Source organism: Eubalaena glacialis, chromosome 20 (genome assembly GCF_028564815.1).
Source record: "Eubalaena glacialis isolate mEubGla1 chromosome 20, mEubGla1.1.hap2.+ XY, whole genome shotgun sequence".
Lineage (NCBI taxonomy): Eukaryota > Metazoa > Chordata > Mammalia > Artiodactyla > Balaenidae > Eubalaena > Eubalaena glacialis.
Genome location: NC_083735.1, coordinates 12088258 through 12113972, shown reverse-complemented (window position 1 = coordinate 12113972; position 25715 = coordinate 12088258). Strand labels below are relative to the sequence as shown.

The window sequence follows — 25715 nt, the reverse complement described above, 5'->3', positions numbered from 1 at the left end:
CAAGACAATTTCCCATAACTTGTGCTGTGTTGTCCAGATGGCCACTCCTTAATATTAGAAGAGTCATAGATGTACACACGGTGGTTTTGAAGTGACTGATGAAAGAGTGTCCTTACATTTCGGATGGCATGCGGTAATATTTCCCCTAAGAATTTATATGAAAAAAATTAGTAGAATGCATCTTTTAATTAACATTTTATATGAAATCCCTTTGTTTATCTAAAATTTGCATTTTAAACTGAGGCTAATCTATAATTACTACATAGTTTCAGAATAAAAATTAGTATTAGAGTTTAGTGTTGAGTATAAATTGTTTTAGTTGTCAAAATAAAAATAAGTAGTTTGGAATGGAAGTTTAGTCTTTATTCTCCTATACTTTGGCAGGAATGGAAATTTGACGTCTTCTAATTACACAAATCTAAATTAAATTGTCTCTTCCACATCCTGTATATGAAATAAACCACTTTTGGTATTGTCTGTTACAAAATATTTGAAACATCTTCATACCTAGGTTACTTTTACAATTTTTCAAAATTTTAGTCTGATTTTGAGGAATAAGCATTGTTTTTCCAAGCTGCATTCACTCAGCTTTTTAAAGGAGAATAGAGAACTAATTTCATGTGCCATGTTCCTCAGAACATGGCACCTAATTTAGGGTCACTGTTGAATCACATAGGCAGTGCCTGCCGACGCTGGTGGGAATCGTAAGGAAACCTGTAAACATGAGGTTGTGAGCTGCCCCCTCAGCACTGTGGTGGGATGAGTGGGTGGTCTCTCACACGCTCCTCGTGCATTCGACCTGTTCTTAAACCTCATTCACGTTACATTTTGTCCATCTGGCCACGGATAAGTCCAAACACCACTTCTTGCTCTGGGCTAACATGTGCGTAAACACACACACCGCCTCCGCTGCTGAGCTTCGTTGGCGCACTTGTAAACAATCGTGTTCTTCGCCACCATTCAGCAGAATTTGTGTTACAAATGTAATGCTGTATATTTAGTTTCAGACTAGTTGGTTGTCAGTGATATGGCTATTATGTTAAACTGCTGTTAAAACTATCTTGTAATTTACACAAAAAAATGCTTATTTATAGATTGAGAATGTTGTCTTGGCCGGCTGCTGAAAAGCCCTTAGCATAATTTATTGAACTATTAAATTTATTTCCAGAAAATCAATAAAAACTGGTCTTTACTCACTAGTAATTTTTCTCTCCTTAACTGATTATTTGCAGTTATTATTTTATAATATGTGCTGAGAAACTTTCTTATTGGGGGAAAAAAAATGACAGTCAAGATGCAGTTTAGATTTGGCCCTGGTGAGTGGACAGTTCTTAATATCTGGTCCGTAATTGAGCTTACTTCTCATTCATCCCATTTCTATGTAATGTATAAGTAAATTAAAAGCATTTTTGGTCAGTTTTAGGACCTTACTTTCATTAAGATAAATCAAAGACTTAAATTTGGTGGAATTTTGAAAATTTTAAGTAGAAAAATTAACCAAAGACGTGGAATTATTAGCACATAGGTAGTTATTTCACTGCAAAGGGGGAGATGCATAGCAGTCAGAGTTGGTATTTTAGAAGGCCTTTGAAGTGGGCTTTCAGCTCGGTGTCATGGTTGGAGACTGAGTGTCAGCATCTTTACCTCCTGTCTAGTACTCGGTGTCCCCTGGTCTGAGGTGGGAGGGGTGAGAACGTTGGTGCCCATATTGCTGAGCACCCTTAGGAGAGGTGCGCGGTCACATCCTGTGAGGTTGACTTGTCTTTCCAAACAGTGTCAGGGAACCTTCTAATTCACATTCCAGCCATAGACCTCGTCCCGTCTGTCAGCGATATACACTGAAGTTCAGCAGTGCAGAGAGGCGGCGTCTGTCCGTGGTGTCAGTGCACACCCGGAAACCGGGCAGCCCCTCAATGCCAGCCCTTCCTGGGGGAGAGTTGGGTTGTGTCTCTCTGCGGGGCGTGTAGGTCGTGCATGGTGGCTCCCTGGAGTCCGAGGCCCCCAGCACTGTGCGGGCAGCAGCTGCAGGTCCCCTGGGAGAGACGGGGCGGGCACAAGGAGGGCATGGGCTGGGAGGGTCTGCGTCGGGGGGCGGTGGCCAGAGAGGCTGCCAGGAAACTCCCTGAGAGCAGTGCAGGGTAGCAGTTGACATGTATAAAGATGCCAGGTGTGCTGTGCTTCCTAAAGTAGGTTCCTGTTAGGGGAGAAACTCTCAGAATCGTTACGTTTATGTACCTTTGTTTGGGTTATTTGGAAAATGAGTTTATACTTCATTCCCTGCTTGTGGTCAATGAGACTTTGCTGCCGTCTGTGACACATTATTCACTTTATTTGGCTTGTAAATAGTGACTTTTTTTTACCTTGGTTACCTTAAAACTTCCTCACATTAACTTCCCTATAATTGGAATGTGTTACTCACTGACAGTTTGGTTTCTCTGAGCTTTATTTGAAGCCTCGTCACAGGAGCATCAGGTTTTATCTGTGACAGTAACTCAGCCTCTTGACGGCCCTTCCAGCTCGCCCGAGGCTCCGCCCTGAGCCCGGGGAAGCCGTGCCCGGCGGCTCTCGGCTCAGGAAGCTGCCCGGGCCGTCCTGTGGGCCGTCCTGCGCGTCGCCCAGGGAGCAGCGCGAGGTGTCGGATGCTGGCTGTGTGTGCTGCACCGTCATATTCGTAGCATTAGGAGAGTCGAGCTCTGTAGCTTAATTATTAAAATATTTGTTGAGAAACATTTTAATAGACGTTAATACTCGCTGCTAGCATTCACGGCCTGTTTAGAGAATAGGTGCTGCCTGGCAGGGCAGGATCTGTGAGGTTTAATTATTGATCAGGCCTTTCCAGCGGTGCTGGTGAACCTGTCGTCTGTGACGTATTTAAGTCCCTTCTTGTACTCGGGGTTGTACAGAAGGAATCTACTAACCCCCTAGTCACAGTAGGGGATCAGGAAATATTAATAAATACAGGGTGTGCTTAGGGTGTAACAGATGTACTTATTAGGGTGCTTACGAGAAGTCGGTCATGGAAGACTCATGTTTATACAAGGTGGGATCACGCAGAATAGTATTTCTCCATTCAGAACATTTCACTAAAGGGGTAGGACTTTCCAGAAGCGCATACGATATTCTGAAAGGATATTTCAACAACTTTATGACTTAGAAGGAAGTTTGGCAGTGGAAACCAGATTTCTAAGAGGGATTGTTGGGTAGGGGTAGGGGATTAAGAGGAACAAACTACTATGTATAAAATAAACAGGCTACAAGGATATATTGTGCAGCACAAGGAATGCAGCCAATAGTTTATAATAACTGTAAATGGAGTATAAGCTTTAAAATTGCCAGTCACTGTGTTGTGCACCTGAAACTTACACAAATGAATAAAATAAAAGGATTGTTGAGTGGCTTGGCCAGGAGAATGCAGCAGGGCCGATTTCCTGGTTTTGCGCTGTGGCTCTTAAGTGAAGGGCGCCAGGGACCAATGGTCGGGCTTGGAGGCCCCATGGGCGCCAGGGGAGCTCTGAAAGGCCACAGCGAGTGCAGCCCCTCTGCCGCTCAGCCTGGCCCCCAAGGACTGCCCGCGTTTTGTCACAGACGTGTACGTGCAGGATCCCACCCCGAAGAGCCAGAGACGAGGGTGTCGGTGTGAGCCGGAGGAGGGGCAGTGAAAAGGTCTGGCGACAGGAGGCAAAGGGGACGAGTGTGGATGTGCCACTTGATCTCGGTGGACAGACCCTGAGTTCTCACTGTCCTTCGAGATGGCACACCTCTTTCCATTTTTGTCCTGTGTCAGGATTAACTGCGGGAGGTTGTGGTCAGAACGGGACCCGGCCTCGGGCTGAGGAGTCGGGCAGCTGAGTGGTGGGCCCGGCCCTGCTCCAGGTGCACACAGGCCATCCCAGGAGACTCGACGGCTCACAAAGCACCCTCCCTGCTTCTTCACTTCTGATCCTCTGCCAGCTTGATGGGCTGGGTCACCGTGCGTGGCAGATGCTGACCTGAGCCACAGAGGGGTTAACGTCTTGCGCACAGGTTGCCTGCATGAAAAGTTTAGTTGTAGAGTTTTGCTTAAGTCTTTTCACTGTTCCCCATTCCTATATTAGAGGAATTATCATGTTTTTGAGGAATTACTTCTAAATAGCGAGTCTGCGGGCCTGAACAGTATCCCCCAAGGTTCACGTCCACCTGGAGCCTCAGAACGTGACCTTATTTGGAAGCAGGGTCTTTGCACGTGTAATCAGTTAGGATGAGGTCCTGCTGGAGTGGGAGGGGCCCTAAACCGATGACTGTGTCCTTAAGAGAAGAGGAAACAGAGACACAGTCACAGGGAGAAGCCATGTGAAGAGATTGGCCCAGGGACTCCACAACAGTAGGAGCTGAGTGAGGCGAGGAGGTCCCCTCCCTGGGCCAGAACGTAACAGGGCCCTGCCGACACCGGGGCCTGGACCTGCGACCTCAGAACCCTGAGAGTGGTGGCCGCTGACGTCCCCCACGCGGCGTGGGGCTGCCTCATGGCAGCCGCGGAGACCGTGCAGAAGGGCCGTTACTTCTCCCCTGGGGCGCCGTGTGCTTTTCTCCTTGAGAGGAGCGGTCGTGCTTGTTCCTGGTTTGTCTTCTGCGAAGGACCAAGCATACTTCTTTACACGATGATCAGATGTTCTCACACCACCTCACTTTGAACGTGTGGAAAATGAGCCTGTGTTAATGGTGGGTGAGATGACATGATTGCAAACTAGTCAGTGGAAAAAATTACAAGGAGCAGAACCCGGGAGGCCTTCGGTTTTCTGGCACAGGTTGGAAGGAGACCCTGCTGCCACCGGAGTGCGTATGAGAACACATTTTGCTGATGAATCGTTGAAACCGACTGACGGTGAAAAGAGCAGGGGGCCTCAGCAGACGGTTGTCGTGCACGTGGGTCTCCTGCAGACTTGCCGCTGGCCTGCATGCCCGGAACCCAGGCAGCATCGGAAGGCTCCACGGGGAGGGCCGTCCCTGTGCCACTGAGGTCCCCCAGGAGGTGCCCCTCATAGCGACTCTGGGTGAAAAATGTACCTGATGCACCTCCTACACGTTAGTGACGCCCTTTCCTTCTGTTCGAGGTAAGGGATTGGTGGTGGGGGGATGTCATTTGGGCCCCTTAGCTGTCCATCAGCCCCTCTGGGAGGTTGGGCCTCCTCACCGCGGGGCACCAGGTGCAGTGCGTGCAGGGCCGAGGCCACTCGGGTGTTCATGTGACCTCTGCCCTTGAGCTGGGGAGCTGCTCTGCTCATCTTTACACGCCTTCTTAGGTCCTGGGACTTTGGCCCCAGGAGTTTGTTTCCCAACACTCCTCAATTTTTGGACGTGAACTCCAGTTCCCCACGTGCTTCCTGGGTCCTTTAAATAGTGGAATCATGAAAACAAGGGAAAGGACGTCTCCGGCTGGACCGTCTGGTTATGTGAAGATGTTTAGCTTCTTCCTGATCTCTGCCGAGGACCACGTGGCGTGAACAGTTCACGAGGAGACAGGAGTGAGGAGACCATGGTCGTGGACGAGCTTCCAGGGACCCGCGAGGCAGCAGCAGGGCCGGGGGGTGGAGGGGCCAGACCTCTGTGTTGGGTTCTGTCTTGTTTTCTCAGTTTACTGACCGGGGATCTCCTCTTCCACGACACCTGACGGGTTTGTACCTGCCGCGAGGCCGCCATGACGAGCTCGTGGTGGGGTCGTAGCGAGCCCTTGAATGTGCTCAGCTCAGGAGCGCTGCTGCGCTTGGCTGGTCTTTTGAGCGCGGCCTAGATGGAGGGACAGCCATGCAGGTCCAGCCCCGTCCCCGGATTCAGGGAGGAGAAGCGGGCGAGGTGTGCCTCAGGTCACGGGCGGTCCTGACCGCACAGGTGCCAGTGTTAAAGGTCTTCGTTGTCTTGATCCTATAGCCTTCTCCTCTCGTGGAAAGCAGTGACTTCCTGACATGCGTGGAGACATTTTAAAACAGTGGCCTTTTGAGTTCAGGGCGACTGTTGAGAGGGACTGTCCGTAGAACCTCTGACCTGAGCCTTTGTGTGCCACGTGGCAGTGTCTTGGGTCACAGCCCAGCTTGGTCCCTGTCACGTGCCCACTCCCTGGCCACTCCCCCACACATGCCCCCAGCACCCGGCACAGACCAGGAGCTGCTCCACTCGCAGTGAGGGGACGGTGGAGCAGGCTGCTCTGTGAGTTGTTCTGGTTGTTTTCTCCATGGTAAACATTCTGCGCAGATTCTACCTGAATACGAACTGGCTCGTAAGAGACTCTAAAGTAATTAATTTGCCAGTCGTTCTCCTGAACCTATAGGCACCTCCTCTTTTCAGGAAAGCTGGTATTTAGAAATGGAGGAAGTTCCTGATTAGAAAACAGATTCTTCACAAAAGGAATGCCCTCTGAGTTCCTTAGCACAAAAAGATATGTTTACATTTTATTTTTTTAAAAACATCCTTCTTGTCGATTCAAGAATTGGCTATAGGCTGCTTACTCCAGGAGTTTCCTCTAATTTTTCCCCTTAAAAAGTGTTGGATTAAAGTGAGCTAGCAAAATATGTAACTGCTCCTAAGAACAAGATTCATGAAGGAGAAGAGACCACGTGGGACCTCCCAGGGATGCCTGCTTCCAGTCGAAGGAAACACTACTGGATGCTAACTGGACAGTTTGACCTCAAGAGAATTAAATTTGATGTTGTAGCTCTGACGTTTTATGGGATGTGTGTGTCCAGCCAGCGGGAGTGCGCTGATTAGATGGCATGTCCTCCGGAAATTTGTAATGTCACTAGCACAGAGTCTGCAAGTGTCCAGTACCATCTTCATTTTTCTTTAACTTCCCGCATATTTATGCTGCCAACAATGTAACTTGTAGAATGTGACCAAACGCAAGAACTAAGAATTCTTCTAACAAAACAAATTATAAATCGTGTAACAATTCAGTTCATAGAAGACAACGGTTTTTCCTTCTGCCAGTATTAGAAGTCAGTGACTAGGATGCGAGTCAAATGAGGTGTTAATTCCCACGGAGGGTGGACAAGAGGGACAGTCCGAAAAGAGGTCACTTCTCACAGGCCACCTGCCCGAGCTGGTCCCCCAGACGGGACCCTTGTTCTCGGCGCAGCCTGCGTTCGCTCTGCGTGAGATACCCTCATCCCTGGGGGAGGAACGGGGCCGCGGACCTTGGGAGAACCTGTTGAAAGCTCCTGACACTCCCCAGAGAGTGATGACAACATGGACGCAGAGTCTGCCAACAAACCTGGGTGCTGGCACTGCTCCGGCTTCGTGAACATCTAGGTGAGAATCTGCTATTGCAGAGTTTAGGTCTCATTCCTTTTTCATTAACTACAGTAAAACTGAGAAGACCTTTTAAAATCAGGTAATCAAATTGCACATCGCCGAAGCCTGTGGAAGCTGTTCGCTGTGTCCTGACACGCGTGAGGTGCACGGGATGCAGTGTGGCAAGAGTTTGCAGTGTTTCAGTCCTGAATCCGGTCCCTGTTACTGTGTGACTTTGGGGTCATTTTCCTCATCTCTGGGCCTCAGTTGTCGCTGTGCAGCGTGATAATACAGTACATCTCCTAGGGGTGTTGTAAGAATTAGGCAGTCACGTCCAGCCCTTCCAATAGCGCCTTGGTAATAACGAGTCAGTGTGGAAATCTGCGTGAAGCCAGGAGTGAAGACGGCACGGCCCCAGGCCTCTGCCCACTGAGGGTGCCCTGTGCTGCACGGGAGAGCGACCTGAACACGAAACCGTCACCCTCTGTCCTTCCCGCATGCACACCCACGCCGTCATCCTGACCACGTAACGCGTGCGCTCGGGCATTCCGGACATGCCTGGGAGCTCAGATAGCTGAGGTTTTCTGTACTTTTATTTAATTCTAGCTTTAGTATATTATCATCAGAGAGTTCGGCCTGTACGATCTCTGCTTTTTTGAATGCATTAAATTTTCCTTTGTGGCCATTTTCATAGTTGATTTTTGTAAATATTCTATTGACACATAAGAAAAATGCAGATTCTCTATTTGAAGGATGTAAGTTTTTCTGCTTATTTATTAAACAAGGTTTGGTGGTTATATTATTTAATTCTTCCACATCCTTACTTGTTTAGAATTGTTAAATTTGAAGAGACGTATAAAAATCTCCCACAATATTTGTATTTTTAACAAATTCTCTTTAAGTTTCCAGCAGATTTTGTCTTATATATCTAGCTGAATAGCGGCTAATGCGTGGTTATATTTTCTTTGTAAATTGTCTTCTGGGGGCTTCCCTGGTGGTGCAGTGGTTAAGAACCCACCTGCCAATGCAGGGGACACGGGTTCAAGCCCTGGTCCGGGAAGATCCCACATGCCGCGGAGCAACTAAGCCCGTGCACCACAACTAGTGAGCCTGCGCTAGAGCCCATGAGCTACAACTACTGAGCCCATGTGCCACAACTACTGAAACCCACGCACCTAGAGCCCGTGCTCCGCAACAAAGAGAAGCCACCACAATGAGAAGCCCGCGCACTGCAACGAAGAGGAGCCCCCGCTCGCCACAACTAGAGAAAGCCTGCGCACAGCAACGAAGACCCAAAGCAGCCAAAAAATAAATTACAAAAGTGCAGAAGACAATTTTTTTTTTTGTTAATTACCATTTTAACCTGAGATTTCACTGTCATCTATTAACATGGCCACTCTTGTGTTTGCACATCCCACTGTGGTGGTTTTTCTGGTGGGTGCCCTGTGGATAACTAGCTAACCCACCGTGCCAACCCCACGCCTTCTGCTAGTGAGTTCAGCCTTTTTCGAAAGGATTTTTTTACGTGGTATTAGAAAACTGTAGTTTTTGTTGATGATAGGAGGGGGTAGTTGGAATACTTATTCCCTTTTGTGACAGAATATCCATTCTCAGACTAAGACCTGGTCTCAGGGGTCCTCCTCACTTTGAAACTACTGAGGACCCCAAAGAGATTTGCTTATGTGGGTTTTGTCTATTAATATTTACCATATGGAAGTTAAAATAAGTTTTAGAAAAATTTCTCTATTTAAAAATAAAGAGTGCCTGTGTCCTCCTGTGCCCATCTTCGCAGCGTCTGCGATGGTGGAAGATGGCGCGTTCTCAGGGCTGGATTCAGCGTGTTCAGCATCCTCGTGGGGCCCCGGGACCCTGCACTGCACACGAGCGAGGCGGCAGTGGTGCCAGGGAAGTAGCTTAGATCTGGGGTCCCGGGGGCTCCCTGGACGGCTCTCTGAGGGCCGCGGCCCACGGGCTCCGCGCTCTCATTTTTCTTTGCGGCGCAGGAGAGGCATGTATTTGCATATTCTGGTCTGTTTCTCTCAGGTCCTGAGGGTCTTGAGAGCAGGGAGCCTGTCAGGGAAGGTTGGTTGTTACTCACTGCCCAGGGCCGGTGGCTCGGTCTGTCGGGTCAGCGCTGGGAGCCCCACCCCTTGCGGCTGTTGTTAGCAGTGAAGCTGGCCTCAGGTCTCTAATTTGGTTGTAAACGCAGGCGGGGGTGGGGGTGGGGTGCGGGTGGGGTGGGGGGGTGGGGGAGGGGTCTGAGTCAGCGTTAAAGTGGTGCTGATTGTGATGCTGGTGGAACAAGGAAGACACGGAAGTCGCTAACATTTTGCTATGTGACCACCTAGAGGGGTGGGACAGGGAGGGTGGGAGGGAGACGCAAGAGGGAGGGGATATGGGGATGTATGTATATGTATAGCTGATTCACTTTGTTATACAGCAGAAACTAACACACCATTGTAAAGCAATTATACTTCAATAAAGATGTTAAAAAAAAAAAAAAGATTGAGGAGCCGGACTGACCTTGTAGCCTTGGGCTTCTCAGGTGTTCTCTGGCCAGGGCCCAGGAGTGTTGTTTCTGTAATCACTGCAGTATAGGACACTTTTATGTAAATATACTGGAAGTTGCAGAATGATTTTTTTCCCAACAATCATCATGTGATTGTCATATTTGTAATTTTTTTTTAACTTCCATGGTCAACATGGCAATGTGAGTATGTGAGTTAGCATTTTCTTTTCTCCCTCTGGAAACTCATAGAGGCAGCTAGGAGGATTGGAAAGGAGGGATGAAAAATTCCTTTTTCAGAGAAATGGGCAGATGTAATTCACAGATTCTAAAATCTGTTTAAGGCTTACTCAAAGTGGCTCAGATTGGGCAGAAACAGTATGGGAAGAAGTGAATGGATGTGTCCGGGTGGCGAGGACTTGGCAGAGGCAGGTCTGGACCACACCACAGACACGCGTGGTCCAGGGCGAGGCCCGGCGTGGGTGGCGGAAGTTACAGGACCTGAGGGGACGCGGGGAAGGGGCTGACACAGGACTCCTGAGACCCAGGTTGTACAGAGAGGTGGGCCGTGGGTTCACCGAAGACTGATAGGGATGAGCCGTGTTTGTGACAACCAGCTCTCCCTGGAGCAGCAGAGGGGAGGGGACAGCACTGGGGCAGAGAAGCGGGAAGGCTGTCCCGTCCTTCCCAGGCCTTCCCCGCCGGCCGCTGTGCCGGCATCGTGTGCTGAGAGTGGCCGAGCCCCTGACGGAGCAGGAGCCTGGGAGGCACGATGGGCAGCAGCTGCGGGAGGTGGGAGGCTGGGGGGACAGATGTGACGTGAGGCCGTCGGGGAAGGTCCGGCTCGGCTCGTGTGAGGCTGGGACGTTCAGAGGAGAGGGCACAGCAGGGCGCTGGGTGGACCCCCAAAGAGGTCCAAGAACACGAGCCGAGCCGAGCCGTCGTCGGGAGGGTGTCACGGCCTACGGCCTGCGGCCTGCGCTCTCCTTCCCTGTCGCTCGGGGGCGTTTTCCTTCAGAGGTGATGCTCACCTGTAACTCCCCCCCCCCACAGCTGTTGCAGCTGATCGCAAAGTCCCAGCTGACCTCGCTGAGCGGTGTGGCCCAGAAGAACTACTTCAACGTTCTGGATAAAATCGTTCGAAAAGGTAAGGTGATGACTGATATTTTTAATAATCTAAATCTTTATTTAGAAATTCGGTGCAAGGAGATTGGATTTTTCTTTTATTTCCCCCCAATATTAATGGTGTCAAATAATGTGATGGTGTCAGGGCAAGGGCAAGGGCTCGGGTTGGCTGCTCAGTTCTTGATGTTGTTATTGTTGTTCTTTAAAAGGTGCTTTTGCATACAGAAGAACATATTGTAATGAGAAAGATAATTTTTTTTGTTTTGGGGCCACACTGCGTGGCATGTGGAATCTTAGTTCCCCAGTTAGGGATCAGACCTGTGCCCCCTGCAGTGGAAGCGCGGCGTCTTAACTGCTGGACCACCAGGGAAGTCCCAGAGAAAGGTAATTAATCCCTAAGTTTTAAAAAGACACTTACTGTTTCATGGGTAACTAGTCAACAGCTCACCTTAGCTGTATAGTGTTTCTATAATTAGCAAGGTTGTGACTTAGTTCTTAGGCATCAGATAAGCCTGTAATTTTAACTTAATGTTTGTCCTGATTAGTTAGTGGCCAGTAATAAATGGAACTTTGAGTTTATGCATATATATGCCATTTTAAATATCCCTTCTCATGATTAAGTATAAAAGAAAACAGAGACTGACAGTTTTAAAGGCAAAACTGTAGACTCAACCAAAAATACACTATCAGACAATATTTTGAAGTTTTAAAATCTCATCATACTTGTGATATCTCAGAAATGATGCCACTTTGGAGTTGCAGTGAAATTAGATCATAATTTTTTATTGTGGTTAAATATACATAAAATTTACCATCTTAACCACTCTTAAGTGCACAGCTCAGTGGCGTTAAGTACATTCACATCATTGTGCAACGATCGCCACCATCATCTGCAGAGCTCACCTTGCAGAGCTGACACTCTGTCCCCACACACACCAACCAGCACAACCCTCCCCCCCACTGCCCAGGCCCTGGCGCCCACTGTCTACTTTCTGTCTCTATGAATTTGACTATTCTAAGGACCTCATGTAAGGAGAATCACACAATACTTGTTCATTTGTGGCTGGCTCTTATCATAAGGTCTTCAAGTTTCATCCACGTCGTAGCACATGTCAGAATTTCCTTCCTGTTTAAGGCTGAGTAATATTCCATTGTGTGTATATATCACACTCTGTATATCTGTGTTATCTGTTAATGGGCCCTTGGGCTGTGAAAGCAGGTCATTCTTAACAGCAGGGGTTGACTGTATCAGTGCATTGTTTTTGTTTTTGTTTGTTCCAGTTCTCGATGACCACCAAAACCCTCGCCTAATCAAAGATCTTCTCCAAGACCTAAGCTCTACCCTTTGCATTCTAATTAGAGGAGTGGGGAAGTCCGTTCTGGTGGGAAATATCAACATTTGGGTTTGCCGGTTAGAAACTATTCTCAACTGGCAACAGCAGCTGCAGAATCTTCAGATGACTGAGGTATGCATTTCTTGGTCTACAAGTGAGTACGCTCTGTTTTTCTATTACAAACACCGTTGTTACTTCTAAGCATATGTGAAAGACTGTTACAGCTTTTCCAAAGGTTTTTTTCCTTTATGTTTCATAAATATCAAACTGTTGTAAGATGGGTTCAGACCAGAAGACCCTTTAATGGGTTATAGGTGTCATTGGAAAGACGGTGGGGATGGTAATTATTAAAAGGAACTGATCCTGTGGGTGATGAGGTGAATTAATTACCTTTACAGGAGATTAGGTATTTCAGGCTAAAATAACGTTCAGTGAATTAAGGCTGAATGGTATAGTAGTGACTCTGTTCATCTGCTGTTGCTTCTCTAGGGTTGATGTGTTGTACGTTGCTTGGTGTGCGTACATGTGTTTATAGTTCAAAAGGAGCGTGCAGGTCACTCCAGTTGTTCTGATGTTTTTTGTTTATTCTGGTAACTAGTTTCATCAAGAAAAATGTTGACCCTGTTGACTAAAGTAAGTGTTTTAGGTTGTGTTTTATTTATCTCTGGTTGCTTTCAAAGGTGGCCTTGGAACACCGTAACTTTGGGCCATTTATTTGCTATCTAAATGTGGGATTTACAAAGAGCAATGATTCCCTAATTAAGGCCCTGCAGTTACAAAGGACGATCTAACATCCAGTGTCCAGGCGGCCTTGGTGTGAGCGCCGCACAGACCCCACCTCGTTCCCACGGGCAGGGGCTTGTGCTGTGAGGGCCACCTGCCTGAAGACACATGCACCTGGGACGTGTCTGCTACCCAGGCCTTGATAGACGTGGCCAGGTGCCACTGTCCCCTAGTAGCTGATGCGTGGTGACGCCTCGTCAGCTGGCGAACTCCGGGAGCGTGGGTGTCAGTGGTCGGGATCCCCAGGGAAGGGAATGCTTGTCGCACAGGTCCAGGCAGGGCCGCTGCTGGGCGTTATCTGGAGAGAAGTGGGGAGGAAGGAGGGGCGGGCGGCCTTCCCGTCGCCTGGGCCTCAGACGTCAGCGTGAGTGCCGCGCTCCTGCGCCTTCTCACTGGAGTAAGCGTGCGGGTCCTCCCAGCAGGTGGACAGCGGCCTGACGCTCAGCGACCTTCCCGTGCACATGCTCAGCAACATCCTGTACAGGTTCTCGGATGGGTGGGACATCGTCACTCTGGGTCAGGTGACCCCGACGCTGTCCGCGCTTAGCGAGGACCGGCGGCTGTGGAAGAAGCTCTGCCAGTACCACTTCGGCGAGAAGCAGGTGAGCGTGGGCTCCGGCCCCAGCGTCCAGGCCTGGCCACTTCGGGGAATGGACGAGAATCACTTACGGGAAAGCTTGTTCTTCATGTTGAGAAAGAGCTGTGATTCTAAACACAGCCCAGAACGGAGAAGCAGTACAAGAGCAGGTTCTTCCTGTTGAGGACGGGCCCCTCGTCTTTCCTGTAACTCGAGGCCTTTCTCCGGGGGGCGTGTCACCTCTGAGATCATGGGTGGCCATCCGCTCCCCGCACCCCTGCCCTCCCAGGACCGGGACTAGCCACGGGATCCGGCGGACTCCTGTGTGTCCCCCTCATCGTTGCCCCCCTCCTCGCCCCCTGCCCCGTGTTGTTTCTGGAGTGAAGCACTGACAGCTGGGCATCCACGACACGCACGGCAGCGTGAAGGGCAGGGGACAGTCTCGGACGAGGCAGGACGCGGTCCTGCCCCAGGGGGTCCTTGCCGAGGGGACAGACGTCACGTGTCTCTTCAGACACGGGCTCGGGGGACGTGTGGGGTCACGTGCCCGTCCCCCAGGTGGACAAGGCCACTGCGGAGGGCATGGCGGGCAGGGGCGTCCTGGCGATGAGCAGGTTCAGGCCCTGAAACGGAGAAGCGCACGCTGGAGGGGGTGAGGCTGGGCACGGCCAGGCCACGGGGCCGCCATGGTCCCCCTTCTCGGGGTGGGGGGCGCCCCGGAGTGGAGTCTAATGTTCCGAGGAACCGAGAAGCTGTTTCTCAAAGTCGCCGCCCCGTCGGGCAGCCCCCGACTGCTCCACGTCCTCGTCCCCGCCTGTTGCTCTGAGTGTTTGGTCACAGCCTCACGGGGGATGTGACGTGCTGCCTCCTCCCGTCCCTGATGCCTGAGGTGCTGAGCATCTTTCCATGTGCTTGTTGCCCATTTGTATGTCTTTTCAAGTCCTTTGCCCATTTTGTATTTGGATTGTCTTTCTGTTACTGAGTTGTGTTCTTTTTGTGTTCTAGTTACAAGTCCCTGTCAGATACACGATGTATGTAACTTATTTTTAGCTTAATAGTATGTCGTGGACATCATTCCAGATCAGAACCTTTACGTCTGTTTAACAGCTGCATGGTATTCCATTGTATAGATTGAATTATATTTGAAATTTAATTTCAAATAATTGAATGTTTCATGCAGTATATTGCTTTTAAAATTGTTATGCTATGAAAACCATCTGATTCTGAACAGAATTTTGTTTGTCTAGTTTTGTAGACACTTGATCCTTTCAGAAAAAGGTCATATCGAATGGAAGTTGATGTATTTTGCGCTTCAGAAACATTACCCCACTAAGGAACAGTACGGAGACACACTGCACTTTTGTCGGCACTGCAGCATCCTCTTTTGGAAGGTAAAAATTTCAGATGTACTCTTGGAGTTTGAGGATTAAAATTTGGAGAAACAAACTATTCACCTAATGGTAATGGTAAAAAAAAAAAAAAAAAAAGGCATGTTGTATTTGTGATAAGATAATGATGCATCACCAAGGACTGGGGCAGGGGAACAGGTTCACAAAAGTAGAACAACTTGCAGTTGGACCTGAACATCGGGCCACCCACCCCGTCCCCTTACACTGTGGTAGCAGGTGGGGGCCTGTCCCCGAGGGCGGTGAGCGCGCTGGCTGACGCCTCGGCCCGAGTCCTGGCGGGGCTGCTTTCTGCTGTTGTCGAGGCTCAGCCTGAGATGAGGCTTAGGATCCCCCACCCTCTTCTGGAAGCCGAGGGGGGCCCCTCACCTGTCCTCCACACTCGGCCTCAGCCTCCACTGTCGGGACCTCCGAAGACGCCACCTCCAGGGGGCTTCTCCTCACAGCCCTGTGCCTGGAGCAGAGGCGAGGCCCACGAAGGTGCCTGGGTTTCTCATGTGTTTGAGCCACACTTAGCAAGTCTGGTCCTCGGTGGAGACTGAGCCATGTTCGCAGTTGTCTGGGCCCATCCCCTCCCTCTCTGGCTCCCTTACTCTCCTGTCCAGACTCTGATAAAAACAAGTTTCCAGGGTGGGGGAGTGGGGTGCTTCCGTGCACCTCCTCTCAGTAAAATCATTTCCATAGTTTGCCTTGAGTTTGAATTTGCTTACTAACGTGAAATTTCACTAGGGAGAAAAGTGGCGAACCTGGCAGGTGGTCTGCGCCTGCGCCTGCCCCTCCGTGTCCTCGGGCGTGGCTGTAGGGCCGCAGGCCTTACTCCTGGTCAACACCTTGGCTGTTTGTGTATTTCTTTTGCTCTTCCTTTATCTGTAATTTGTTGCATGGATTACATGGCAGACTCTAAACTGTTGGAAGAGAAATGACTGCTTTAAACTGTTTTCATTTCAGATTATATCCGTGGTAATGTGGCTCTTTTTTAACTATAACCCGTGGTTGTGGGGTGAGAGTCCCTGTGTCAACAGAGCTTTACCTCCTGTGCTGCAGGCGAGCAGGTCCTGCTGTCCCCACTCATGACCAACAGGAGGTCACGTTATGGGTAATCTGTTGTTTTGTATTCTAGTGTGGCTTTTCCCACACAATTAAAAAGAAGAAATGTGTTACGTGGCTGCAGTGGCTGTTCTGTGGAACCTTGTTCCTCTGGGGCAGGGGCACCTCGCGCTCATTCTCGCCGGCGTGCCGGCTGCGTACTGCGGGGACGCGGGCGAATCAGTCAGCGGGATGACAGTACGTAGAGCGGAGCCCTTACTGTGCGCCCTTGGTCCCAGTCACAGGGATAGAAACGCACACGCGGGCAGGTGCCCGTGGAAAACGCGTGCGGAGGCGTCTTCACGGCCGAGTCAGAGCAATGAGACCGTCTGGTTGCTGCTGTGAACTGGTGCTCCTCCCCGGGGTTTTCTGTTCTGCGCAGACTGCTTTCTTCCAGAGAGAGACCAGGAGCAGTGGTGTTTCCTCCTGGGGCGCAAGTCTCCGCCCTTGCACGTGATGGGCGTTTCTCTAAGAGTGCCGTTGCAGAGTGTGGGAGCCCTGTCTCTGAAGTAGTGAACAGAGAAGCACCCTCCTCAGTCTCCCTGCTGCTGGTGCAAGAATGTGCTGCTGAGGCCTCGAGAAGCACGGAAGTTCTGGATTTTTTAAAATTGAGAGGTGATTTTGTAGGTTTCCAGAAGAATTGGTCTGCAGATTCTTCTGTTTATGAAAATTCAGAACAAGTGTCTCCTGCTGGTCTTTTGGCTTTGAAATGTTCAGTCTTGCCTTGAAGGCTGAGCACCTCGATGTCGGTGCAGCCTCAGGCCTCAGGGCCTGGCTCGGTCCACCCATGGGGTCACATTGCAGCTTTTTCTCCTAGAGGCCCTTCCAACTTTATTCTGAATCTGTGGGTGGAAATTTAAAAAAAAAACACAACGATGAGTCTCTGGAATTTCTGGTGGAAACTGCTTGCAGTGTCAGCTCCCGAGGAAGGCCCCCTGCGTTGCCCCAGCTGACCGGACTCTCCCCCCGGCTCGTCGCGCACCATCCTGCGGCCTCACCCCAGTTCCCAGCCTCGTGGAGCCTCCTGTCCTCGTGGAGCCTCTGTGGGGCAGACCTGCCGCGTGGAGTCGTGAAGGTTAAGCAGTGCCCTGCCCTGCACGGGGCTGGTGCTCGGAAGTGGCCCCTGCGCTGTGACTCACCTTTGCCAGCACTTTCTGCTGATGGGGAGACAGCAGCGTGACACCGTCAGATGCCACCGGGTGCTGGTAGGGACCCGCCATGGTCCGGCTCCCGCATGCTGCCAGACTCGTCCTCTTCCGCCCACGTGGGCCTGGGCTCTGACCTCTCAGCTGCCCCAGCCATCCTGTCTGTTCTGGCTTCACTCTCTGGAGTCTGGGGGTTAGTTTTCTACCTGCCTTTGTGGGAACTCCTCCAAAGTGAAAGGAGGGGAAATACTGGGCTTAAGAACTGAGCACGACGGTCTTGGAGTCACTGAGCCGAGTCACCCAGGCGAGCGCAGGTGCCCGGCTCGGGGTCTGTCTGGCTTCCGTGGGGCGGCCCTCCCGGGTCGCTGAGTAGTGACGCGAGACCACTGTGTTCCTTCCGCCTGACTGTCCTCCAGCCGAGTTTCTCGACTTCATGGAACTTCGGTCAACACTGGGGGTTGGGTGAGTTGGAAGCCGGACAGAATGAGTCCAGTTAAAGGCTGGGAATCAGGACCCCGCGTTCTTTTTTGTCTCAGCGTGTCCACTGCCAGGTCCACACTGCGGGTCTGGCCGGAGCAGGGAGGCTGCTGGCCCCAGCCCGCGCTGATGGCCAGCCCCCGTCTCCAGCGAGGGTGGGGAAGCCGGGCCAGGTGGCCGGGCCAGCAAGAGGCGAGAGCGGCAGGTTGGTGCTGACCTCGAGCTGAAAACCACGGATGAGCGGGGGGAGTCCGCGCAGGAGCCGCGCTCCGGGGCGCCGGGGCTCAGGTGGGGTCTGGTTCGTGCACTTGATTCCACGGAGTTGACTCTCAGACAGTAAAGAGGGAGTGAGGGAGCTTCCGAGAAACCTGCCGTAAATATTTGCGGTGTAAACCGTGTGTGTCAGTGTCGCTCTGCGCACTTTCAGTGAACAGTTTCGACGATTATTTAGCTCTGCAGCCTCATCAGTTGTCAGTCCGAGACTCGAGGAAGTGGAAACTGTGGCAGTGTCCCAGATGGCCTGCGGGTGCTGTGGCCCTTCAGGTGCCGGACGGTGCCTCTGATTCAGCTACCCGATGATTTTAGCCATTTTCGTAAATAATACACATCCAGCCTAAATGCTAAGTACAGTCTGGCTCTTCCTAATAACCCTGTTTTCCCTTTTTTCCTCCCTTCTCTGCACTCCTTCCTGACCCTTTCTCCGCCGTCTCCAAGGACTGCCGCCTTGCTTTATTACTCGAGGTACCTCCTGCTCTGCCCGCATCTGCGCGCGTCCCCAGGAGGCCGGTGCCCCTCAGGCCGCACCCTCTGCTGATGTGCGACTGGCCTGCTTGCTTCGCCATGACCAGGGGTCCCATGAGCTGCCCTGTAGACCAGAGGGAGGGTGTAGACTTGGCCGCCGGGTCCCCGGCCTAACTGGCCCCCAGTCCCGAGGCTGCTCTGTCTCCTGACCTGAGCCCTGTTTCTGCTGCGGGACGCGGTGCTGGGCCCTCGGGTGAGTGGGGTGGGCGGTGCTGAGAGCAGGTCGCGGGGTGGACCCTGACCCATGGCGGGAGGGGAGGAGCGCGGCCAGGATGGGGGCGCAGAGCCCAGGGCTCCCTCTGGGGCCCTAACTCAGGGCGGCCCGTCTCCCCATCCACTGGAGCAGGAATTCCTTCGGGAAGTCTCCCCCGAGGAGCCACGTGGCTGCCTTCATTTTCGTAGTTCTCATCGCTTGCTGTCCACGCACCTTTGTGGTGGGGTCCGGGGCGCGTTTAAACAAGCAGCTGGCGACTTCTGAGCTGCGTTCCCTCCAGAAACACGCCCCGTATGGTAACGACCCACTCCTCCCACAGGACTCGGGCCACCCCTGCACGGCCACCGACCCCGACAGCTGCTTCACGCCCGTGTCCCCGCAGCACTTCATCGACCTCTTCAAGTTCTAAGGGCCCCGCCACGCCGTGGCCTGAGCAGTGTGGTAGGACGTGTCCTCCGTGACTGAGCCGTGACCTGGTGCCCAGGCTGGAGGGTGTGGAGGGACGTGGAAAACTGCCCTGGCAGCTGCGGGCAGGAGCACCTGTTGTTTCCACCTTTGAAGCAGGGTCATGGAACCCAAGGAAAATCATTTCTACTTCTTTCTTTAAAAAATTCTTTTCCTCTAAGCGCATTAAAATGTGCAACTTTGCATGTTTGTGAATGTGGTTCAAAAAGAGTCTGTATTTTCAGCACCACATTCTGTGCTGAACTGACACTAACAGCCAAGCATATGCTTCTTAATTGTCAAATGATAGTTTCCTGATTTTGTAGTGATTGGGGGTGGGGATAGATCATTGATCCTTGTAAGGACATTGTGCAGAATATTTATTTTTCTTGAGATGTATTTTAACTGCATTGGTCGTGTCCATATGAATCCTCTTGGATGCAGAAGGAACCCAGGGAAGTATGTGCATGTCTTCTGGGTGCTCAGCGTTGGGTTGTGAATTGTGCAGACATCCGAGACCCACAAAGGCGTGAGTCTGGGGCTATGGTCCTGGGCTCATGGCCCGATGCTGGCAGGCAGGGGCCCTGACTTGGGGGCCAGCCCGGTGTGACCTGCACTGTACTGCTCTGAATCCCCTTTTGCAGGCAAAGTAATAAATCATGTTTATCTACCGATTTTTAACTTCATCAGTTTTGCATCTTACTGAAGGAAGTAGTATCAATGATTTTGATATCATTTATTGAAACCTTTCAAAGATTGTTTTATTTTAAAAATATTGCATGTACATTTTAGAAAATTTTGAAAATAAAGGTTTATAAAAGAATAAAACTTGCATATAACCCTGCCACCCAGAGATAGCTGTGCTTGCCAGAAGGAATGCGGGAATGGCCCCGGCAGGTGTAGGGGAGACTGAACAGGGTCAAGACCCAAGCAAAATCATTTCTACTTCCTTCTTAGCACATGGAAATTTGCTGTTTTGCATATTTGTAAATAAAGAGTCTGTATTTTCACTACATTCTGTGCTGAACTGACACAGCCAAGACTATGCTTAATTGTCAAATGATAGTTTCCCTCTGTGTGTATTGGGTGGAAGCTTTTCATAAAACCGTAAACATCACATATACTGTTTTCATTTTATAACCAGCCTTTTTTTCAAAAGTGTTTGTGAAAATACGGTTTTTACTGGTGACGTGGTACCACACACCTGGAACAGATCACTTTTTGGTCAGCATCACCACGTACGCACTTCTGTGCATCTGATGATCTCCTTACGATAAGCGGGAAGCAGAACCAGGGGAACCGAGTCAGTGGTTTGTAAGGATGTTTCCAGAGCCCTGGCGAGGATGGAAGGTGGCGTCTTTCTCCCCCGAAGATGGATGTGAAGAGGCTGTGAGGTAGGACATGTCTTCTGAAAGCTTATTGGCGAGTTGTTTCTGTATTTTTTTTAATACATAAATTTATTTATTTATTTTTGGCTGCACTGGGTCTTCGTTGCTGTGCGCGGGCTTTCTCTAGTTGAGGTGAGCGGGGGCTACTCTTTGTTGCAGTGCATGTGCTCATTCTGGTGGCTTCTCTTGTTGCGGAGCATGGGCTCTAGGCGCGTGGGCTTCCGTAGTTGTGGCACACGGGCTTCAGTAGTTGTGGCACGCAGGCTCAGTAGTTGTGGCTCACAGGCTCTAGAGTGCAGGCTCCGTAGTTGCGGCGCATGGGCTTAGCTGCTCTGTGGAATGTGGGATCTTCCCCGACCAGAGCTCGAACCCATATCCCCTGCGTTGGCAGGCGGGTTCTTAACCACTGCGCCACTAGGGAAACCCTGTATTTTGTTTTGCTTTGGCAAATTACCTAATTGTGTTCTTTGCCTGTTTTACTTTTGGGGAGTTGGTCTTTTTTTGTATTAGTTTCTTCTTAAGAGGACATTAACCTCTTGAAGTGAGTCTTTTCCCCAGATAACATTAAAAGTCTTGGGAGAAGAGTCCAGCTGTTCCCCCTACTAATTAGCCCGTTTCCAGAGGCAGCAGACGTGCTTGGACCCAAAACTGCACACAGGCATTGGCAAAACCTATAGCAGGTGTGCCTGAGGCCCGCAGCGCTGGGAGGGGGCGTAAGCGGGATACATTTGGCGGCAGGCAGAGAGTTCCAGGCACACAGTTCCTGGGCCCTGATCAGTCATTTACGGAAGATCTGATGATGTGAACAGGAAGAGAGGGATCGTCCTGAGCTGCAGGTTCGTGTGGCATTTCTGAGTGTGGTTCCATCAGAGGGCTCGCCAGACTCGGGCTGCACGGCGTCACTCCCCGCGATGTGTCATCTGCACGCCCTCTACCCTCTCAGGACGGCCAGGAGTGGGCCCAGGCCCGGCCCAGAGCCGCGCCTGCGGGAACTGCCACCCCCAGGAAGTGGCATCTGGAAGTCTGTGGCGTCTTCCTTTGCCTTGAGGTACATTTTCTCACCCGGGTTGTGACTCATGGGTCAGGAGGAGCCACAGTAGGTTCTGCAGCAGGTCCAGGTGCTAGTCTGGGAGTTTCATGGCATCTGTTGTGCGTTTGCTCAGGGCTGTCCATGGAGAACCATGTCTCCTTTAGGGGACAGTATTGAAGGATTTGATGTTATTTCCGCTGTAAATGCTGCTTTTAGAATCATATAGATTCTAACAAACATACAGAATCAAACAAAATGCCCACGTAAGGTGTTTGTATACTGATTTTGTATCTTGTAACTTTGCTGAAATCACTAATTAAATCTAGTGGTATTTTTTGTAGATTCCTTAGGACGTGGATATACATCGTGTCCTCTGCAAATAGAGGTGGCTTTTCACCTTTCCTTCTTCCGTCCCTCCCTCCCTCCCTCCCTCCTGTCCTCCTTCCCTCTCTCCTCTCCTTCCGAGCTTTCCGGCCAGACCCCCATGCACGTGGACGGCAGTGCACACACATCCTAGCATGTTCCTGGGAGGCTCTCCGCCCTTTGCCTGTGGGTGTGGTGCATGCTGGGCATCTCTGTGGGTGCCTGTATCAGGGTGAGGTGCTCCCTTCCAGCCTCGCTTTGTTGACATGTTTTTTTTTTATCATGAAAGGGTGTTAGATTTTGTCGAGTGCTCTTTCTACGTCTACAGAGGTGGTCATGTGTTGACTTTTGTATGTTGAACCAACCTTGCATTTTCAGGCCCACTTCCCATGTGGTTTCCATACACGGTTGGTGAGTTTAGTTTGCTGGTTTTACTGAGCATTTTCACAAGAGAGATTAGCTGTGCTTTTCTGGTGAGTCTTTGTCTGGTTTTGGTATCAGGGTGAAAAACAGCCTCCTAGAAGGGGCTTGCCTTGGGAGCATTCCCTCCCATTTTCTGGGAAGGGTTTGTGAAGAATTGGTGCGAGTTCTCCTTTAAGCATTAGGATAATTCCTTGGAAACTGAAGTTACTGAGGAGAAGCATCTGTTTTCAGTTTAGTCACATGCTCCCTTTTGGAAAACCCTTTGCCTTTAACGGAATAGGGTAGTTTTGTCTTAGCTGAGACGTATCTTGGTTAGAGCTCATTTTCTTCATCATGGGGCCTAACCTAGCAATAAACGGGCTGTAAACTTAATCTGCTGCTTTCCTCCATAGTTACAGAAGGAAGTGTGCTGAAAACCATAGATGAAAAGGCAGAAGCTGTCTTGGCTTATGAAATTTATTTCTTTCATTAACGGTGTGAGAAAATGCATATGCTTCACTCCTCTCCCTTTCCTGTATTCCCCACCAAACGCAGCATCACCCCCACCCGGTGAGATGCCCAAGGATCTGCAAACCTGGGAGGGAAAACCCTGAGGGACCCAGTGACTTCCTGGCCCGACATCCACTTGCTTCTCAGCTCGCGCTCCCTGCTTCTGTCTGGGTGTGGTCGCCTCTTCTGACCTCACTCCAGACGAGCTCTGCTTTTTGTCCCTTTTTGCAGAGGGAGCAGACCCTCACTTTTGGAGAGCAGTGTCCCCTGGGCGCCCCCCAGAATCCCAGCAGGGACGTGCCACGTGCACCTTCCCGACCCCTGCTATGGCTGGTGTGGCCTGCTCCTTCCCACCGCACAGGTGTGACTGCAGTGCCCCCTCGCCAGCACCTTCTGGGTGTCATCGGCACATGCGTCTCTCAGGCGTATTCCTGGGGGGGGCCTGCTGCCCTCCCCGCCCCCAGCACCGACTCAGGCCCACATGGAGAACAGAGGTGCTCAGAGCACAGCCACCTGAGGACGCGAGAGGGCTTTTCACGTGCCTCTCGCTCAGGATGGCGAGATCCTCCACACACAGTGTTCTTCTGTGTCAGACGGGAGAGACACCTCAACTGTGTTGTTTTTATTATTGGGGTAAAATTTTCACTTTTCTTTGATAGTCATTTGAGAAATTTGCACAGACAAATGCAAGTAGCTTTTTACTATTTAATCTACATAGAAAATTCAAATGTCATTAAAAATTTTTAATTACAGTAAAATACACATAAAATTTGCCATCTTAACCATTTTTCAGTGTACAGTCCAGTGGCATTAGGTACATTCACATTGTTGTGCAAACACCACCACCATCATCTGCAGAACACTTTTTATCTCTGAAAACAGAAATTGTCCCCTTAAACACTAATTCCCTGTCCCCATCCTCCAGCCCCTGGCCCCCACCATCTACTTTGTCTCTATGGATCTGACTACTGTAGACACACCATGTAACTGGAATCATAAAGTAGTTGCCTTTTCATCCGTGTTGTAGCATCGCTCAGGATTTCCTTCACTTGTGAGCAGAATAGTGTTCCATTGTGTGGTTGGACCACATTCTGTTTCTCCATCTGTTGATGGGCACTTGGGTTGCTTCCACCTTTGGGCTGCTGTGAACGTGGTGTACAAATCTCTCTTCTAAAGGTTTTGTTTCCTTTGAATATATACCCAGAAGTGGAATTGCTGGATCATGTGGTAATTATATAGTTAATATTTTGAGGAACCACCATACTGTTTTCCATGGTGGGAATGTAAAATGGTGCAGCCTCTAACAGTGCCCAGGGGCTCCAATTTCTCTACATCCTCACCAACACTTGTTATCTTGTGGGGTTGGGTTTTTTTGTTTGTTTTTTATAGTAGTCGTCCACATGGTTGGGTGGTGATATTTAATCATGGCTTTGATTTTCATTTCCCTGATGAGAAGTGATGTTGAGCATCTTCTCCTGTGCTTGCTGGCCGTTTATATGTCTTACTTGGGGAAATGTCTATTCAGGTCCTTTGCCCTCTTTTTAATTGAGTTGTATGTGGCTTTGTTGTTGAATATAGAAAGAACTACTACAACTCTGGACACTAAGTCCTTATCAGCTAGACGACTTGAAAATGTTCTCTCCGATTCCCTAGGTTGCCTTTTCACTCTGTTGATTGTGTCCTTGGATGTACAGAGGTTTTTAATTTTGATGTCCAATTTCTCTATTCTTTTTTTTTGGTGCCTGCACATTTTGTGTCATATCCAGGAATTCATTGCCAAATCCAATGTCATGAAGCTTTCTCCCTATGTTTTCTTCTAAGAGTTTTATAGTTTTAATTTTTGCACATGGCATAATAAGGTAAGGCTCCAACTTCATTCGTTTGCATGTAGATATGTGGTTTTCCCAGCAACATTTGTTGACTGTCCTTTCCCTACTGAATTGTTTTGGCACCCTTGTTGAAAATCATTTGACCAAATATGCCGTTATGACTTGGGTGGGGATTGTATTGACTCTGTAGATTGCTTTGGGTGGAAGTTTTCCAATCCATGAACATGGGATGTCTTCCATTTATTTGTGTCTTTTTCTTTCAGCCTTTTTCACTCAGTTCATTCCTAAGTGTTTTATTCTTTTTGTTGCCATTACAAATAGAATTTTCTTAATTTCCTCTTTGGATTTTTCATTGTTATTGTATAGAAATGCAACTGATGTTTGTATGTTGATTTTTTGTTGTTGTCTTTAGGATTTTCTACATGTAAGATCATGCCACCTGCAAAGAGAAAATTTTAATACTTCCTTTCCAATTTGGATGCTTTTTTATTTCTTTTTCTTGCCCAGATGGCTCTGTCTGGTGCAGACTTCCAGTCTGTGTGGAACACAAGTAGTGAGAGTGGGCATTTTGTCTTGTTCCTGATCTTAGAGGAAAAGCTTTCAGTCTTTCAGCATTGAGAGGATGTCAGCTGGGACTTTTTATGTGGCTGTATAATGTTGGGGCAGTTTCCTTCTGTTCAGAATTAGTTGAGTATTTCCATCGTGAAAGGGTGTTGAATTTTGTCAACTGCTTTTTCTGCATCAATTGAAATGATGTTTTTCCTTTGTTCTGTGTATAATAACGTGTATTAAATTGATTGATCTAATGGTGGATATTGTCTCTTCTTGAAAGTGGGGTATTGGGGTCTCCTACTATAATATAGAGCTTGCTCTTCTTTCCTTCAGTGTTTGCTTCATATGTTTAGAAGCTCTAATGTTTGTTCACGTATGTTTACGATTATTACATCTTTTGGTAAATTCTCAACTTTTTAATTTAAACAACATGAAGATGATGAAATTACAGGATTATGGGATTTACTTTAACATAAGTCTCTT

General features: G+C 49.6%; 1 protein-coding gene across 9 annotated transcripts in view; it reads left to right on the top strand.

The window, feature by feature from the left end:
• Nucleotides 1–20171, top strand: part of FBXO25 (F-box protein 25) — a 50008-nt gene extending 29837 nt beyond the window's left edge. Inside the window, exons 6-11 of one of the 9 annotated variants that reach the window (XR_009698796.1) lie at nt 10820–10913; nt 12173–12357; nt 13428–13610; nt 14833–14976; nt 16317–18242; nt 19034–19110. Coding sequence is in view for 6 of the 9 variants with exons in the window: in XM_061177457.1 (XP_061033440.1) it covers nt 10820–10913; nt 12173–12357; nt 13428–13610; nt 14833–14976; nt 16112–16273 (768 nt within the window). In the remaining 3 variants the exon portion in view is untranslated. The other 8 variants (XR_009698797.1, XR_009698795.1, XM_061177460.1 and 5 more) reach the window with 8 other exon arrangements.
• The last annotated feature ends 5544 nt before the right edge of the window (nt 20172–25715 follow it).